Source organism: Prionailurus viverrinus, chromosome C1, assembly GCF_022837055.1.
Source record: "Prionailurus viverrinus isolate Anna chromosome C1, UM_Priviv_1.0, whole genome shotgun sequence".
NCBI lineage: Eukaryota > Metazoa > Chordata > Mammalia > Carnivora > Felidae > Prionailurus > Prionailurus viverrinus.
In genome coordinates this window covers 51,234,405-51,251,481 of record NC_062568.1, presented here as the reverse complement: position 1 = coordinate 51,251,481, position 17,077 = coordinate 51,234,405, and the positions used below count along the sequence as shown (strand labels likewise).

The window sequence follows — 17,077 nt, the reverse complement described above, 5'->3', positions numbered from 1 at the left end:
AAATGGGGGGCAAAGCAGTTTTCTAGTCATTGCATCGATTTAATATAGTTTATTATTATAAACCTAGCCTCCTAGAGCATATTTGTCCCCTGGCCAGACTGTTATTTCTTTCTTATACTTAAGGAAAAATAAAAAAATTGGCAACCACCACATTTGGCTTTAGGTTGGTATCAGTAGGAACTTTCAATGGTGTATAAAAACCAATCCCTAAGAGAACTCAAGGTAGTCTGTGATTCTCTGCGGCTCTGCTGTGGCCTGTAAAATGTCTTCGAGGTTGGAAATAGTTCCTAAGTGTTCATGGGTCACTTGTGGTGAATCCAGCTGTGGACTTCCTTTCATCCCTCCTTTAATTAAAGCCTATTAATCCATTCCTTCTGGGAGAAGACTTGGTCTACAACAAAGGATGAATTTTAAAAAAGTGGAAAAGGGGGCCGCAATCCCAATGCAGTGTTACGAATCTTGTATAAATACCACACAAACAAACGCATTTGTTATCTTCCTACTATGGGCCTTTTTAGGGGAAAACTAGGACTGACCAGTATTGGTAAGGATGCTATAGTTTATTTTTTAGGTAGGCAATTCTAAAGGCTCTAATCCATCATTAAGAAGCTTTAGGATAAAAATAAAATACCTCTACAGGATACAAACTGGGCTTCTTGGAACAGTGTGGCACAAAAGGGCACTCAGGAGAGGATGCAAAGGCAGGCATTGCTTGGCTTGTAACAAATAGAAGAGCTGGATACAAAGTGAAGCAGCGCTAATGGCGCGTTCCCTGCTCTGGGCTCCGTCGGCCACTGGGCTCGGCATGAGCAGGGCCGGCTGTCCTCTGGTGCGGGGTCCTCTGCCCAGCACCTCTCCCACGTGTGCTCGTGTGCTCGTCAGGGGAAGCTGAGCGCCCCGGGGCCGGGCTCCCTCCCCACCTCCTCTGTCCTTCCTGTCGCACTCTCCTCCGCGGACCACACTTAAAGGTGGAAGCCCAGGCGTGCTTCCCGGTGCAAACCAAGAGACTCTGCCAGAGCTTAAAGGAACAAAAGGATGACGTGGGCTGGCCCGAAGCTGGCCCTTCAGGATGCAGTCATTTTGCAGCGGCAGCTAAGCTGGAGGGTTAGTTTCTGTCTTCCCCAGCAGCCATGAGGCTGGCAGACGAGGGTGAGGTGGCCGGCACCAGCAGCCTTTTCTGGTGCAGCTCTTCCCACTTACTTCTGTTCGCTGCCACCGAGTCCAGCATGGGCTTCAGTTTCACGTTGACCTTCACCAATGCCTGAAATAAAACAAAAAAAAGGTGGAGGAGAGAGAAACCCGAGTCACTGACATGGTTTTCTAGCTTTCCCTTGTGAGGAGAACGGACACTGGCTGCAAGAAATGAATGTGATGATTATTTTGGTAAACCCGAGCTATTGGCAAGAAGTAAACATGCATGTAACACCATCGTGCTGCATTAATAGAGCCTGTGCAGAAAATGAAAAAAATAAGACAGGGTGGCTGTGTACTACTCCCAGGGTGCTAGCCCATTAGATTATGATCCTGTTCTAAATCTATATCCAGACAAGACAGGACACAAAATACTCGGCTCACACATGCCTACTTATGTATATCGTTGCCTGCTCTGGACACTCCAGATCTCAACAGACCATGAACTTAAAGCTTTACTAAGATACACCTACCATTGGCTCCACCACGGAGGAGGGGAGGGTTCTGGGTGGACTCATCTGAATAAGAAAGGCCAGATAACATCCCAAGAGAAGAGAAGGTGCTCATTTTTCAAGCTAAGGATCCGGGAGCTGTGCTAAATGAACAGACTGGCATGTGAACATGTATGAAGATGGACGCGAGACAAGAGAAAAAGGAGTGGGGAAGAGAGGGGTTGGGCTGCAGGGAGGGGATGGAAGGGGACACACAGGCAGAGGCCAGAGGCCAAGGTTCCAGGGGCTTATTTGCAGGAGACTCTCCTGTTTTTTTACTTAATTTTGTTGTCTTTGAAAAAGAGTTCCTTACTCCCTAATAGTATAATTTTCCAACCGCTGTCGTGGAACAGAGCAATGAATAAAGCAAGGGTCATGGAGTTGTGCCGGTATTAGCCCATGGAAAGGGAATGCTCCCACTTTGTGCCTTGGGTCTGTGTTCTGTGGCCACAGATCATACCCTTGGTCCTTGTAGACACTTGCAGGTGTGGCGCATTCATCCCAAGGGGGAACAAATCCACTGCAATGTCAGCACACCTCCTGAACAACCTTCTCCAAGCAGGGCCTGTGGTTAGGGGGTGGTTGATAGCAAAGCCTCCCAACAAAGAATAGCCCTTCATGTTGAGGGCGTCACTAGAGGTGACCAGGGATGCTACTGAGCTGTGAGCCCTCCAACCTGGCCGAAGTGGTGACCCTTCACACTGATGTCTCTTAGAGCATATTCCTCAAGAGTGACATTTATCTCACCAACCAACATTTAATTTCAAATCAGATGTATTAGTGAAATATGAAAATATTTCATATATGAAAATAAAATTCAGGTAGTGATCAAAATCCTCTTTATTGAGAAAAATGCAGGTGACTGTTTTCTATTCATTGCACAGTGTTTTTATTTGGATGATAGTGTAGGGTAGCAACGAATGCCATGGTTTTATTTAGTATAGTTTGGCACTGGCTCCTCGTCACTCTGATCGAGGCTTTTAATTAAACTGACTACTATAATTCCTATGGAAATTAGTGTTTATATTATTTTCCTGCTACAAAAGCTTTTCTCTACAACTTATTTTTTTTTTTAATCCCAGGAGCACAAATTGGAATTTTTTTCTGCCTGAAATGTAATTAAAAACTCATTTGATTACTATATTTCTGGCTCTGTTTTACTTATTAAATTCCTGTAATCAGTTTTCTTTTATGAAGCTGCTGGGAAATGATCTCAAAAGCAACACATTTTTCTCTTCCTTGGCAGGTTCCCGAGCATTTACTAAATTACATTCATAGCACCTGCCCATGATTCGAATTACTCCACCAATTTATTCCTTAAACCATTTAAGTTTATTTGGCTTAGCCCCAAACAGACATTTCTTTCCTTTATCTAGCTCTTTGTTCTCCCTCTTGCTTCCTTTGTGGTGAATAAAAACAAAACAAAACAAAAAACTCCAAACTTTTGGGGAGGTACATATTTCTCAGAATTCTTCCTTCCCTTTATTTCATATTCTCTTTAATTAAATACAGAATTGCTATACTAGAATATCATTTTCCTCTGGCAGGTGCTGGGTCTAGGCAAAAGCAAAAATCCCATCCTGTGCCATCAGTAAGATAATTGCTCCCACTATTTAGAAAGATATGGATATTCCTACAAACTTCTCATCAGCAAGTGACACCTGATGAGTTCTGTGCAAATGCTAACATCTGTCTTGTTTGACTTCCTCATCACTTAGCAAAAGAGAAAGGGGACACTTATCACCTGTCTGCTCAGTCTCCATATACATGCAGAGCAACTAGAAAGGTTATGTACGTTAGTTATGTAGATGTACATGGTGCCATCAGCCGCGGATGCTGAATCTCTCCTGTGGCATCCCTGCAGTGTGACCATTGCAGTGTTTAAACATGCCCACAGGCATTGAACTAACTACCTCCCAGGTTGTTCTGATTTTGGAATGTTGTTCTTATATTGAAGTGAAATCTATATCCCTGTAACTTCTACCTAATGGTCCTTGAAGCCAGAATGTACTTGAGCAGGGTAGGACTGATGACTCATGTGCTGCTCCAAGGGTAGGTCAGCGTTGAGACTGCCCTAAAAACCTAACTTGGGATGTGCTGCTTATTATCCTTGGGGCAACTATATGGCTATCACGGGGGCTCCCAAACTCACGTCCAATCTGCCTGGCCCACCACAGACACCTTGGGTACTTACTTGCCTGCTCTGGGACAGCCCTGGGCATCTAGTCACCTAAGTGGCTGAGGGACCCCACTTTCTTCATGATTCCATTCACACTCATGTAGGGTGCCCAGCATGTAGGGTTTATTCCACATTTTATTTATGTTTTGAGTAAGTGATATGTTCACATAGTCCAATGGATACAAACGGTACAAAAGGTACAGTGTAAGATATCCCTTCATCCCCTGTCCCCAGACATTTAGTTTCTTTCCCTAGAGACAACCAAACTTAGTGTATCCTTCAAGAACCATTTTATGTGGAAGCCATATATGAAAGGCCCACAGCTAGTATCATCCTCAATGGGGAAAAATGAAGAATTTTCCCGTAAGGTCAGGAACACGACAGAGATGTCCACTCTCACCACAGTTGTCTACATAGTGTTGGAAGTCTTAGCCTCAGCAGACAAGCAAATGAAATGAAAGGCATCCAAATTAGCAAAGAAGTAGTCAAACTTTCACTCCTCGCAGATGACATGATACTCTACATGGAAAACCCGACAGACTCCACCAAAAAACCGCTCAAGCTGATAAACGAATTCAGCAAAGTCACAGGATATAAAATCAATATACAGGCATTGGGTGTATTTCTATACACTGATAATGAGTCAGCAGAAAAAGAAAGCAAGGGATCAATCCTATTTATAATTGCACCCAAACCCATAAAATACCTAGGAATAAACCTAACCAAAGACATAAAAGATCTGTATGCTGAAAACTATAGAGAGCTTATGAAAGAAATTGAAGAAGCCACAAAGAAATGGGAAAACATTCTATGCTCATGGATTGGAAGAACAAATATTGTCAAAATGTTGATAATACCCAAAGCAATCTACACATTCAATGCAAACACTATCAAACTAACACCAGCATTCTTCTCAGAGCTAGAATAAACACTCCTAAAATTTGTATGAAACCACAAAAGCCCCTGGGTAACCAAAGTAATGTTGAAAAAGAAAACCAATGGGGCATCTGGGTAGCTCAGTTGGTTAAGCGTCCGACTTCGGCTTAGGTCATGATCTCGCGCACTCCATGAGTTTGAGCCCCATGTTGGGTTCTGTGCTGACAGCTCAGAGCCTGGAGACTGCTTCAGATTCTGTGTCTCCCTCTCTCTCAGCTCCTCCCCCACTCATGCTCTGTCTCTCTCTCTCAAAAATAAACATTAAAAAAGAAAAAAACCAAAGCTGGAGGCATCACAATCCCAGACTTTAGCCTGTACTACAAAGCTGTAATCATCAAGACAGTGTGGTATTGGCACAAAAACAGGCACATAGATCAATGGAATAGAATAGAGAACCCAGAAATGGACCCATAAATATATGGCCGACTTATCTTCGACAAAGCAGGAAAGAGTATCCAATGGAAAAAAAGACAGTCACTTTAGCAAATGGTGCTGGGAGAACTGGACAGCAACATGCAGAAGAATGAAACTGGACCACTTTCTTACACCATACACAAAAAGAAATTAAAGATGGATGAAAGATGTAAATGTGAGACAGGAAACCATCAAAATCCTACAGGAGAAAACAGGCAGCAACTTTTGACCTCAGCTGCAGCAACTTCTTACTTGACATGTCTCCGGAGGCAAGGGAAACAAAAGCAAAACTGAACTATTGGGACCTCATCAAGATAAAAAGCTTCTGCACAGCATAGGAAACAATCAACAAAACTAAAATGCAACTGACAGAATGGAAGAAGATATTTGCAAACGGCATATCAGATAAAGGGTTAGTATCCAAAATCTATAAAGAACTTATCAAACTCAACACCCAAAAAACCAAATAATCCAGTGAAGAAATGGGCAGAAGACATGACATTTTTTAAAGAAAATATCCAGATGGCAAACAGACACATGAAAAGATGCTCAACATCACTCATCATCAGGGAAATACAAATCAAAACCACAATGAGATACCACCTCACACCTGTCAGAATGGCTAACATTAACAACTCAGGCCACAACAGATGTTGGCGAGGATGTGGAGAAAGGGGAACCTTTTTGCAGTGTTGGTTGGAATGCAAGCTGGTGCAGCCACTCTGGAAAACTGTATGGAGGTTCCTCAAAAAATTAAAAATAGAACTATCCTATGACCCAGCAATTACATTACGAGGAATTTATCCAAAGGCTATAACAATGCTGATTTGAATGCTGAATTGGAGGGGCGTACACACCCCACCCCAATGTTTGTAGCAGCACTATCAACAATAGCCAAATTGTGGAAAGAGCCCAAATATCCATCAACTGATGAATGGATTAAGAAGATGTGGTACACACACACACACACACACACACACACACACACAGGAATACTACTCTGTGATGAAAAAATGAAATCTTGCCATTTGTAATAATGTGGAGGTACTGGAGGGTATTATGCTATGGGAAATAAGTCAGGCAGAGGAAGACAATACTCATGTCAAATTTGAGAAACTCAACAGATGAACATAGGGGAAGGGAAGAATAAGTTACAAACAGAGAGGGAGGCAAAACATAAGAGATTCTTAAATACAGAGAACAAACTGAGAGTTGCTGGAGGAGAGGTGGGTGGTGGGATGGGGCATTAAGGAGGACACTTTTCGGGATGAGCACTGGGTGTCATATATAAGAGATGAATCACTGGGTTCTACTCCTGAAGCTAAGACTACACTGTATGTTAACTAACTTGAACAAAAAAAAAAAAGAAAAAAAAAAGGAACAGAAATGTTTTATGCGGTTGCCTGAGTGGGTCAGTTGCATCCAACTCTTGATTTTGGCTCAGGTCAAGATCTTGCACTCTCTGAGTTTGAGCCCCACGTTGGGCTCTGTGCCAACAGTGTGGAGCCTGCTTGGGATTCTCTCTCTCTCTTTTTCTCTCTGCCCCTTCCCAATGTGTGCACAGGCACTCTCTCTCTCAAAATAAATAAACATTAAAAGCGAAACATTTTATGTATATGTAAGCACATATAAAAAATATATACATATGCATATGTATATATGTATACATATGATACTTTATACATATGTATAATGTATATGTGTGTATGTGTATAATTAAGTTGATTTTCCTATCATTTCAGATGTTTCTTTCAGAGACAGAGTGAAGTCAAAATTTTGTGGAACATTATTATGATGCTTGAGTGAGCACAAGGGTACTGTGTAGAAATTAGTACCTGGAGTATAGAGAGGAGAGGGACCAAATTCTAATTTTCTATTGTTATGACACTGAGTGTTTCTTCTGCAGAACTTAATCTGCTGTGAATCCCATTTCTTGTAGTTTTCCTCTGAAAAACTGTAGTTTTCATTTCCAGAAGTTTGAGTTGGGCATTTTTTTATATCTTCCATGACTGTGATTATCATGCTTGGTCTTTCCTCTACCCTTTGAACATATAAAACATAATAAGTGTCTTAATGTCCTTCTCTATCAATTCTATGATCTGTATCATTTCTGAGTCTGTATGGATTGGTTTTTCTCATTATTACAGGCCAAGTTTTCTTGCTTCTTTGCATGCCTGGTAATCTTGATTGGATATTAGGCATGGTGAATTTTATGTTGTTGGGTGATGGATTTTTATTTGCTTATCTATTTATTTATGTTTGCATTTCTTTAAACATTTTTCAGTTTTGTTCTGGAATGCAGTTAGGTTACTTGGAAATTATTTGGTCCTCTGAGGTTTGCTTTTAAGCTTTGCTAGGTAGGTCCAGAGCAGCCCTTAGTCGGGTTAATTTGGGTCCACTACTGAGACAATAACCTTCTGAGAACCGGACCCAGTACCTCATATATTTCAACGTTTTTCTTTAATATTCTGCCTGGGGGAGCATGGACGATTCCCCAGCCTGTGGGAGCTCTGAGGATTATTCCACTTGCTCCCTTTTGCTGTTCTTTCCTCAGCCTCAGCAGTTTCCCCACATGCATGTAGTGAACAGCGCTGAAGACTCATAGGGGTGCTCTGCAGATCTCTGGAACTCTCTCTCATGTGACTATCTCTTCTCTTGTCCTCTTCCCTGGGAACTCCAGCCCCTGGGGCTCCACAGGCCCCTGGCTCTGCCTCCTCAACTCCGTGAGCCCACTGGGCCCTGGCTGGGATTCTCTCCCTGTGCTGTCGCCTGGAAGCTGTCTCCAGTAGTAAGGAGTAAGCTAAGATCATCGTAGGGCTCACTCCATTCGTTCCCCTCTCTCAGGAATCTCCATATTGTGCTGCATGCTGTCTGTTTCCACTGTCTGTAGAACTTAATCTGCTCCATGGTTTCCCCCCTGTCACTCTATCATGGCCAGCAGTGGAAGTCCCTTATCACTGGTTTTAAATAGCTGTTTTGAGTACTCTCCCATGACCTCCCATGGAGAGTGGAAATAAGGCCTTTTATCTTTGTAACTCTAGTTTCTACCACAGTGACTCCAGGGAACAAGAGTCTTCCCTCTCTGCCCACAGAGCAGTGGCAGGAAGAAGGGGTGAGTCTAGGAGAGCGGCCAGTGGCTGAGAGCAGGGTCAGGACATTCTGACCTGCTACAGAATCCTGCTGTAAAAACAAACCCAGAATGACCCTCTTGGGAAATGCATATAGTATTTTCTCTTATTACCATTATTCCTGGGACCATGTTTTTATCAGCTTGCCAAGCTGCTGGGAGTCAGATTTTGGCCCTGTTTTCCCTCAGCCATCATGATCCATGTCTGCTATCATCTGGCCCAGTGTGTGCTTATTCTTGACCACAATCCCTTCTTAGAACCCAACTGCTGGATAGATGGGGCACATGGGGGACAAGGGAATAAACAAAGAGAAAGCCACATTCTTAGAACAGGTCACTACTCCTATACTCTGTTGCTGGAAGGGGGCGGGGAGCATAAAGGAACACCAGCAAATTAAAACCACATTTGTCTTTGAATTTGAAAATGTCCAACTATGTCATTAGTACCTTTTCAAAACTTTGAGGGAGTTACCTGAGCTGACTCTTCATTTTTTTTTTTTGAAAGGCCAAAGAGAGATGTTTTCACGTCCTGTGGTCGAATTGTATATATTCAGAGTGCTGGCACTAAGAGTTAGTATTTCTGCCTTCCCCCATCTCCACCTTACCCAAGAGAAATATTCAGAAACTAAGGAGTACAATACATGGTAGAAAACAATGAGTTCAAAGGATTTTTTAAATATCAATTTTTCATAAAATATAAAATTAGACTTGGAGCCCATCTTGACTCTCTGAGGTGATATCCCTGTCATGAAGATATGATCACTTTACTACCATGATTATTTACTTTCTGAGTGAAAATGTCCAAAAGCCCATTTGGGGCTGGTGTTTTGAAATGGAAAACCACTGGTGATATGACCAGCTGGTGTCATCATGCTCAGACCTTCTCAACAGGAAGGGCAAGAGAGCACGCAAGTGGTGGCAGGCCCTGAGATTCCCTTGAATTCATGTGCCTGGATGGTCACACGTGCAAAGAGCGTCTCAGGAGGAACAAAGGAGGCTTCTCCTTAAGGTATGTGACTTCGGAAAGAAGTGGCCAATTGTGGGAGCAAATCCACACTCTTCAGTTGTTCAGCCGCTACCTTTCTGGGCCCCCAAAGGTTAAGATTATTCATGATTTAACCTGACACATTCCTGAATTTTACATGCCAGGCTGTACTGCGGCAGTTGGCTAAGAATCGTGTTTGGCTTTGCCAGCCTCCTACTCTTCTATCATGTTGCAAGGGTCAGAGGCAGTGAACTCTTTGTCCAGAACTGAACTCATCGCCTTCCTCCAAACCTTCCTTTGCTGTTCGGTTTACTGTGTCAGAGAGCTGAGCATCGTCACCTCCACCTAACTGCTCAAGATGGAAATCTATGGGTCATCCATGACATCTCCCTCTTCCCCCCCCACATCCAAATGGTCACCGAGTCCTGTCAACCCTGTGCCCAAAGTGTCGTGTGTCAGTCTCTTGCCATGTCTACAACCCTGGTTTAGATCACCATCATCTTCTCAACGGCTCTAACCTGGCTGCCTGCCCTTCCCTTCCTCCTGTCCAATTAACTGCCCACATTGTAGCCACAGATCCCAGCTCATCACTCTCTACCCTGAGCCTTTCAGTGGCTTCCATTTGATTTGACTGTGCTGGAAGGACCCTACCTGAAAAGAGAATTATGGTATTAGAAGAGAATAAAATCTAGGACAAAACAGAAGAGAGAGAGAGAGAGAGAGAGAAAAAAAAAACCACCTCAGAAAACCCAAGGAAAAGCTTGGGTTATGCTACGAAAACAGAGTTTTGAAATGCCAAAATAAGCCCATCAAGTTTTCTAGGAAACCTGCAGTTCACATCTTTCTATGCATTTTAACGTTTTCCTGAGTAGAAAATCATAAGCCGAACTCCGCATGGTATGTTTGGCAGGGGAGTCGCCGAAGTGTTAGTTACTACATGTGAGAGCAGATGGAGCTGGCTGTGGGGTCCAGATGGGAGGCAGCAAACAGATTCCTCCTAAACCCCACTCCTTCCCTTCCCAGTTCAATGGCCTCTGAAACTCAAGGTTGTGTAAAAATTAATTTGCATTAAATTGCTTAAGATAATGTATTAACTGCCAAAGGAGGCTTCCAGCAGTTTTTAAAACTTGCTTTGAAAAACAAATAATCAAACAATGATGGTGAACACAGAAGCAAGCCAGGACTACTTTGAATAAATGTTTTTAAACCTTTACATTAAAGACACCAGCTTTAGGGGCGCCTGGGTGGCTCAGTAGGTTAATCGACCGACTTCGGCTCAGGTCATGATCTCACGGTTTGTGAGTTCGAGCCCCGCATCGGGCTCTGTGCTGACAGCTCAGAGCCTGGAGCCTGTTTCAGATTCTGTGCCTCCCTCTCTCTCTGGCTCCCCCCACCCTCTCATGCTCTGTCTCTCTCTTTCTCTCAAAAATAAATAAACATTAAAAAAAATGATACCAGCTTTAAAATAAATCTTTAGTGTGTAATTTGCTCAAGTCAGAAAGTTAATAATAACCATGTACATATGTTATACACATACCTATGCCAGGCACTGTGTCCTACTGGGTTCTTCCAGGCTAGAATGTAATGGTCTTCAAAGGGCTCTAGCCTTATGACTTTTGCCCCCAGAAATAACCTGAGATTGAAACCCCCTATCAGACTTTGAACTGGTGGCTGGCATAAGGAAGTCTCAGCTTCCTCAGCACACAAAGTTGCTGCTGACACTCACTGGGCAGTACTCTTTACCCAAATTAATGAGGGCCAGAGATCAGCTAGCAGTCATCTCCATTCTCTTTGAACACCCAGAGTCTGCCAAAGAGACTCTTTAAAAGGTTGGTCATTCTTAGCCTGCCATGTTATGGAGACTCAGAAAATGCTAACAGTAGATGCCAACTCTCTCTGGTGGCAAAGTCAGCAGGCCTATGGAATTTCAGCTTCCAAGGAAGGAATACTCAAAGGAATTGGGAGGCGGCATTCAGACAGCCTGCATTTTCCCTGTGGACCAGGTAAGCTCTGACAGAAAGGACAAACAGCAACTAGCTGTTACTCCCTCCTTATGGAAGTTCAATATTACTCCATGTTTGTCATGTTCGGTGAGATGTTTTTTCCATTTGGAAAAATTTTTTCTATATATGTGATACCTACTCTGTAGATCTTTTATTATTCAGCAGTAACAGATTGGCTGTGTCCAAATTTTGCAAATGCCAAAAAATATTGTCAGATATTTCTGAAAAATTTTTAGTGATATTTGAGATCTTAAAACCTAAATAATGTGAGGCAGTTACCCGAACAGCAGTAAAGATGATAGACCCACAGAGGTAATGCTTAGTATGAGGGCATGCGAGCTCATTAGAATCCAATGTAAGAATGATTCAGATCTGTAATCAGAATCCTAAGGGCACAGTCTGGCCAAGTGATAACACTGATGTTTGTAGCATTGACGTCTAATATCCTGAGAGCTAATTACAGTACTAGTAATAACTTAGAAAGAGATCCTTTTCTTTCCAAGGTGTGAGGCAGGTACCTGTAAAAATGACAATGCAAAAATGCGTGATGCAATCTTCTCTCTCTCTTTTCTTCCCTTTTCTGTCGTTTCCTTCCTGACCTCTTAGGTTACTTGTTTTGCTTATTTTACTTATATGCTCAAGGGATTCCTTTGTGGAAAATGATATTTACAAATGACATTAACATTCTGAATTAATGAGGCAGGAATTTTAGTCTCCTTGGACTAACAGCATTGTTATTTCCATTATATAGGGCAAGAGTCTTAAACATCTACAGGGCCAGGCCAGGACCGTTAATGAGAGAAATGGGCTTCACGAGACAGTTTGGAGGGTGAGGCCAATGGCAAATGGGATGTTTTACAGTTTTTTTTTTAATTTTTTTACATTTGTTTATTTTTGAGAGAGAGAGAGAGAGACAGACAGAGTGCAAGTGGGGGAGGGGCAGAGAGAGAGGGAGACACAGAACCAGAAGCAGGCTCCAGGCCCTGAGCTGTCAGCACAGAGCCCAACGCAGGGCTCAAACCCACGAACCACAAGATCATGACCTGAGCCTAAGTCGGATGCTTAACCGACTGAGCCACCCAGGCACCCCAATATTTTATAGTTTTAAAAACAGTGTTCAACTGAATGAAACATGTCTGCGGGATGAATCTATTCTGTGTGCTGTCCATCTGCCTGCTGGGACAGACAGTAAGACCATCTTGCCAAAATGAACAAACCCCTGGGTACTGAATGTGTCCCATGCTCCAGGCTCCACACGAGGACTTCCCCATACGTGGGCTGATTAAATGTCACAACAGCACTGTGAGATTGGTGTTGTGGATCCTGTTTTGACAGATGAGGAACCTTTGACTGGGGAAATTAAATTAAAGGAGCCAAAGTGTACATGGTGAAAATACAGCAGAGCTGGGATGTCAGTGGTGGCCTGCCTGAGGACAAAGTCCACGGTATCTTCCCATGAGGGACCTCACTGGGACGCTGGTATTGACAAGTGTCTCTTTCACCTAACTGCAGTGTCAGGAGAGTGGAGTGACTCTTGTTCTGGTGTTCGGGACACTGTCTCAGGACCAATCCACAGGAGGGAGACAGCTTCACTGGGGAATGAAGAAACACCACCTCCCAAACATTAAGTGTAGACAGTGAATCTTTTATCTGTGACTCATCTACTCTGCCCTGCCCTGGGAAAATAAAACAAGGGTTTTAAGTAGTAAATAACAGGCAGGCTCAAAGACAGCTTGCGTAAATGGGAGCAAGGAGAACCCGTCTCTTCTGTTATAATGAGCCCCTCTAGGATACTGTCCTAGGTTATCCTGTTGGTTGAGTTTTCAGAGCACATTGGTAGCTAATCAATCATGTTCACTATGTAGGCAACATCTGACTTGGAAGGAACAGCTGCTGACCCAGAAGCCACAGCCTTTGATGAATGGGGCTTCATATAAGAGGTGGTTGGAACGTGTAACTAAAACACAGCCACATGGTAACAATCCACCTCTCCAGGCACCAGAATATTTTCTGGTAAAACCATGCCACCTGAGATTTTACAGAAATATATAGTCTATTAATTTTTTTTGCCAAGTTCAATGTGTAAGAAAGATCATTTAAACATTTTTAGTTTCTTGAGCTACAAGCATTTGTTTACTACACATTTTGTGTAGGCTTCTCATGTACCTTGAGTCCTAGAGTTCTCCAAACATAATGGATGGGGTGCCTGCGTGGGAGAGGGTTGTACAAATACAGAATTGCAGTTCCATGCCCTTGGTGTGAATGGTGTTCTGAGAAAGGTACTGTGGGGCCTTCAAGAATGGATTCTAGAATACTCTAGTAATATTTGCTCTTCTATTTTTTAGCTTATATTTAGGAGTCTTAAAAGATTCAAAACACTAATTATCAGTACTGATGAACTGCTTAGTGAGCATCATGCAGATGAATATGGAACATTTCTTGTGAGGCTTTAAAGGTGGTTCTCATGCCCAGTACCACATAAACTCAGGTTTGAGACAGGCAGGAGCTCTCAAAGCCTGTGCACCCCAGTGTCCTAGATCTACAGAGGACCGGATCCACAGCATCCATGAGAAATGCAAGATCTTTGGAACAAAAATCCTCTATTACTTTGGTGGTCTCTCTCCATATAGTAAGAGAATCTTCTTTTTCTTAATTTTGTAAGATAATAAAGAAAGTGAGATTTTTGGAGAAAAAGAATAGGAAGACAAGGAAAGGAATATTTTACACACACCACTGAGTGTAGGAGGAGGATGGTGTTTCACTAGCTGGCCTTCTCCTTGTCCAAAGAAAGAGGCCAATCTGTCCACTTAAAGGCCTGGTTGAGGGTATGTTATTGTGGCTCTTCTTTAATTACATTGCTAAGTTTCCAAAAAGCTAACATATGGAAAAAGTCTGTATGTGTGGGGATGGCAGGACCAAAACCCTGAATATTTTTTATTACATTATTAAGGTACAGTTTAAGGATGGGAACATTAGAATTTTATAAATAGAAACTTTCTAATGAGCAACAATTTTTTATCTTTTCAATGTTAGTGAGTTTTACAGTAATCTACCTTTCAAACATTGAGCATTTAAAATTAAATAAGCATCCCAGGGGCATCTGGGTGGCTCAGTTGATTAACACGTCCGATTCGGCTTAGGTCATGATCTCATAGCTCGTGAGTTCGAGCCCCGCATCGGGCTCTGTGCTGACAGCTCAGAGCCTAGAGCCTGCTTCAGATTCTGTGTCTCCCTCTCTCTCTGCCCTTCCCCTGCTTGTTCTCTGTCTCTCTCTCAAAATAAATAAACATTAAAAATAAATAGAATTAAATAAGCATCCCAAATAAAAAGACAAACTAAATTTGTTTTTGAACTAAATTCTGAAGCTTCTATGGAAACATAAATAAAAATGCTTAGAAAATACTGAAAGATTAATGCTGAAGGTGACACTCGGCTTATCATTAAAACATTTAATTAAAGTAGTATGACTAGGTGACAGATTGATAGAACAGAATGGAAAGACTAAGAATAGAATTAAATTCAAAGGAATTTAGTATATGATAGAGGTGACCTTTTATTATTATTTTTATTGATGTTTTTATTTATCTTTGAGACAAAGAGAAAGCACGAGCTGGGGAGGGGCAGAGAGAGAGGGAGACAGGAACTGAAGCAGGCTCCAGGCTGAGAGCAGAGAACCCGATGTGGGACTCGAACTCACAGGCAGTGAGATCATGACCTAAGCCAAAGTCAGAGGCTTAGCTGACTGAGCCACCCAGGTACCCGTAGGTGACCTTTTAAATCCTAAGGAAAAAGACTAGTCAAAGCTGATGGGAAAACTGGGGGGCCATCTGAAAACCTAAAGTTGGATCCTGAGCTCAAACTTTACATCCAACAAAATAAAATACAACAAGATGAATCAGAGATACAAATATATATATATATATATATATATATATATATAGACACAATACACACACACACACACACACACACACACACATAAAACATACATAAAATACTAAAAGACGGCCTGAGAAAAGTTTTTAAATTTTCTCATTTTACAGTGAGAAAATAATGCTACATAAGACATAAAATCCAGAAGCCATAAAAGAAAAGATTCATGAATGTGGCTGCACAAAATCAATGTATTTCTTTATCGCATAAATAAAGTGAAAACGTAAATGACAACCTGGGGAAAATATTTGCCACTTTGGCTACAGATAAAGGTATATTTCTCTAATACATAGTGAACCCTTACAAATGAAAAAGAAATGACCATCAGCTTACAAGAAAACAGAAAAATATGAAGAGATTACAGAAAAAAATACAAATGGCTCCTAAGTAAGTCTATACTAAAGATATGATGAGACTCATTTATGAGGCAGAAAATGCAAATAAAAACTACAATAAGATAGGATTTACAGTATCAAATTGGCAAAATTCCAGAAGTTTGAAAACACAGTGTATTGGTAAGGGTGTGGAGAGAGAGGCATCTCACATATTGGTGGTGGGAATATAAATTGGTTTGTTCACACTCTCTAGAGGAAAAGTTGGCAGCATCTATCAAAATTTCAAATGCCTGTATACCAAATGGCCAGTAATTCTACTTCTGAGTACGTATCCTACAAATAAAGTGTGAAGATGTTGCATTCACAAGGATATTTATTGCACAATGAACTATTAGAAACTATTAGGAATGACATCAGTGTCCTTAAATAATTAAGTAATTATTGGCCAAATATTTTATTCTCCATCTTTAAAACCTAATACTCTGTGACCATCAAAAAGATGGAGGCAGCTGCTGTGTGGGCACTGAAAAGGAAAATCTCAAAAATATATTAAGTGTGAAAAACCAGATATGGAGCAAGACATACTTATGCTCATATATGTACACATGCATATATACACATGTACACACACATGTATATACATATATATGAGCAGAGTGTGTGTGCATACATACTGTATTAGAAAGCACGGTGTATGAGCATTACGTATAAAAACAGTGTAAAGCCCACTGTACTTATGCTTTCCTACAGATTGTCTTTAGATGCATATACGGGAAAGTTGGTTAAAGGTGGTGGCCCTGAGGGAGGTGACTGGGAGACAGAAGTGTGAGGAAGGATCACTTTTCTCTAATACGTCTGTGCCTTTTGAATTCTGTTCACTGGATGTGTATAAACTCTTTGGCAGTAAAATATTTTATCCAAAAATTTTATCATGAACCGATAAAGGGAGCAGCAACCTTTGATCATGTGTTAGAATTATTAAATAACAGGCCATCCACCTGATGGTTAATGGTGAAAGAAGGCCTATAAGTACAAAGATAAAAAAGAGAAATGCTTACATGAAGATCAAAATAATTCAGTGTTTCACCACCACACTTCAGAAATTATTTCAGTACCTTAATTATACGTCACCCTAGTGTCATGTGTCTATTATTTGACAGTGTGATAACCCCTCCCCCACCCCACTCACCAGTCCACATCACAGATAAGGGCCGACTACCTCATTGATCCCAAACATTTCCTCTGAGAAGCGATCAATGTCCCCTGCCAGGCCATTAAATAGATTTTGAAAAACTCTTCAATCCGTATCAGTCTCATATCCTTATTTAGTTGCTCAAATTTGCCCTCAGCTGGGAATTGTCCAGGCAACTGTGATTCTGTTGTGTTCGCCACTCATTTGAAGGGCCCCATCCATCATCATTTCTAGGCCTTTTCTGATGCAATGTAGCTTGTTCTTTGTCTTTCTTAAAAACTGAATGGCTGT

General features: G+C 41.8%; 1 protein-coding gene across 2 annotated transcripts in view; it reads right to left on the bottom strand.

The window, feature by feature from the left end:
* Positions 1–1,105: 1,105 nt before the first annotated feature.
* PDE11A (phosphodiesterase 11A) overlaps positions 1,106–17,077 on the bottom strand; it is a 379,748-nt gene continuing 363,776 nt past the window's right edge. For both annotated transcript variants that reach the window (XM_047873318.1, XM_047873319.1), the window contains one exon: positions 1,106–1,261. In XM_047873318.1, coding sequence (XP_047729274.1) covers positions 1,106–1,261 — 156 coding nt within the window. The remainder of the gene's footprint in view (positions 1,262–17,077) is intronic.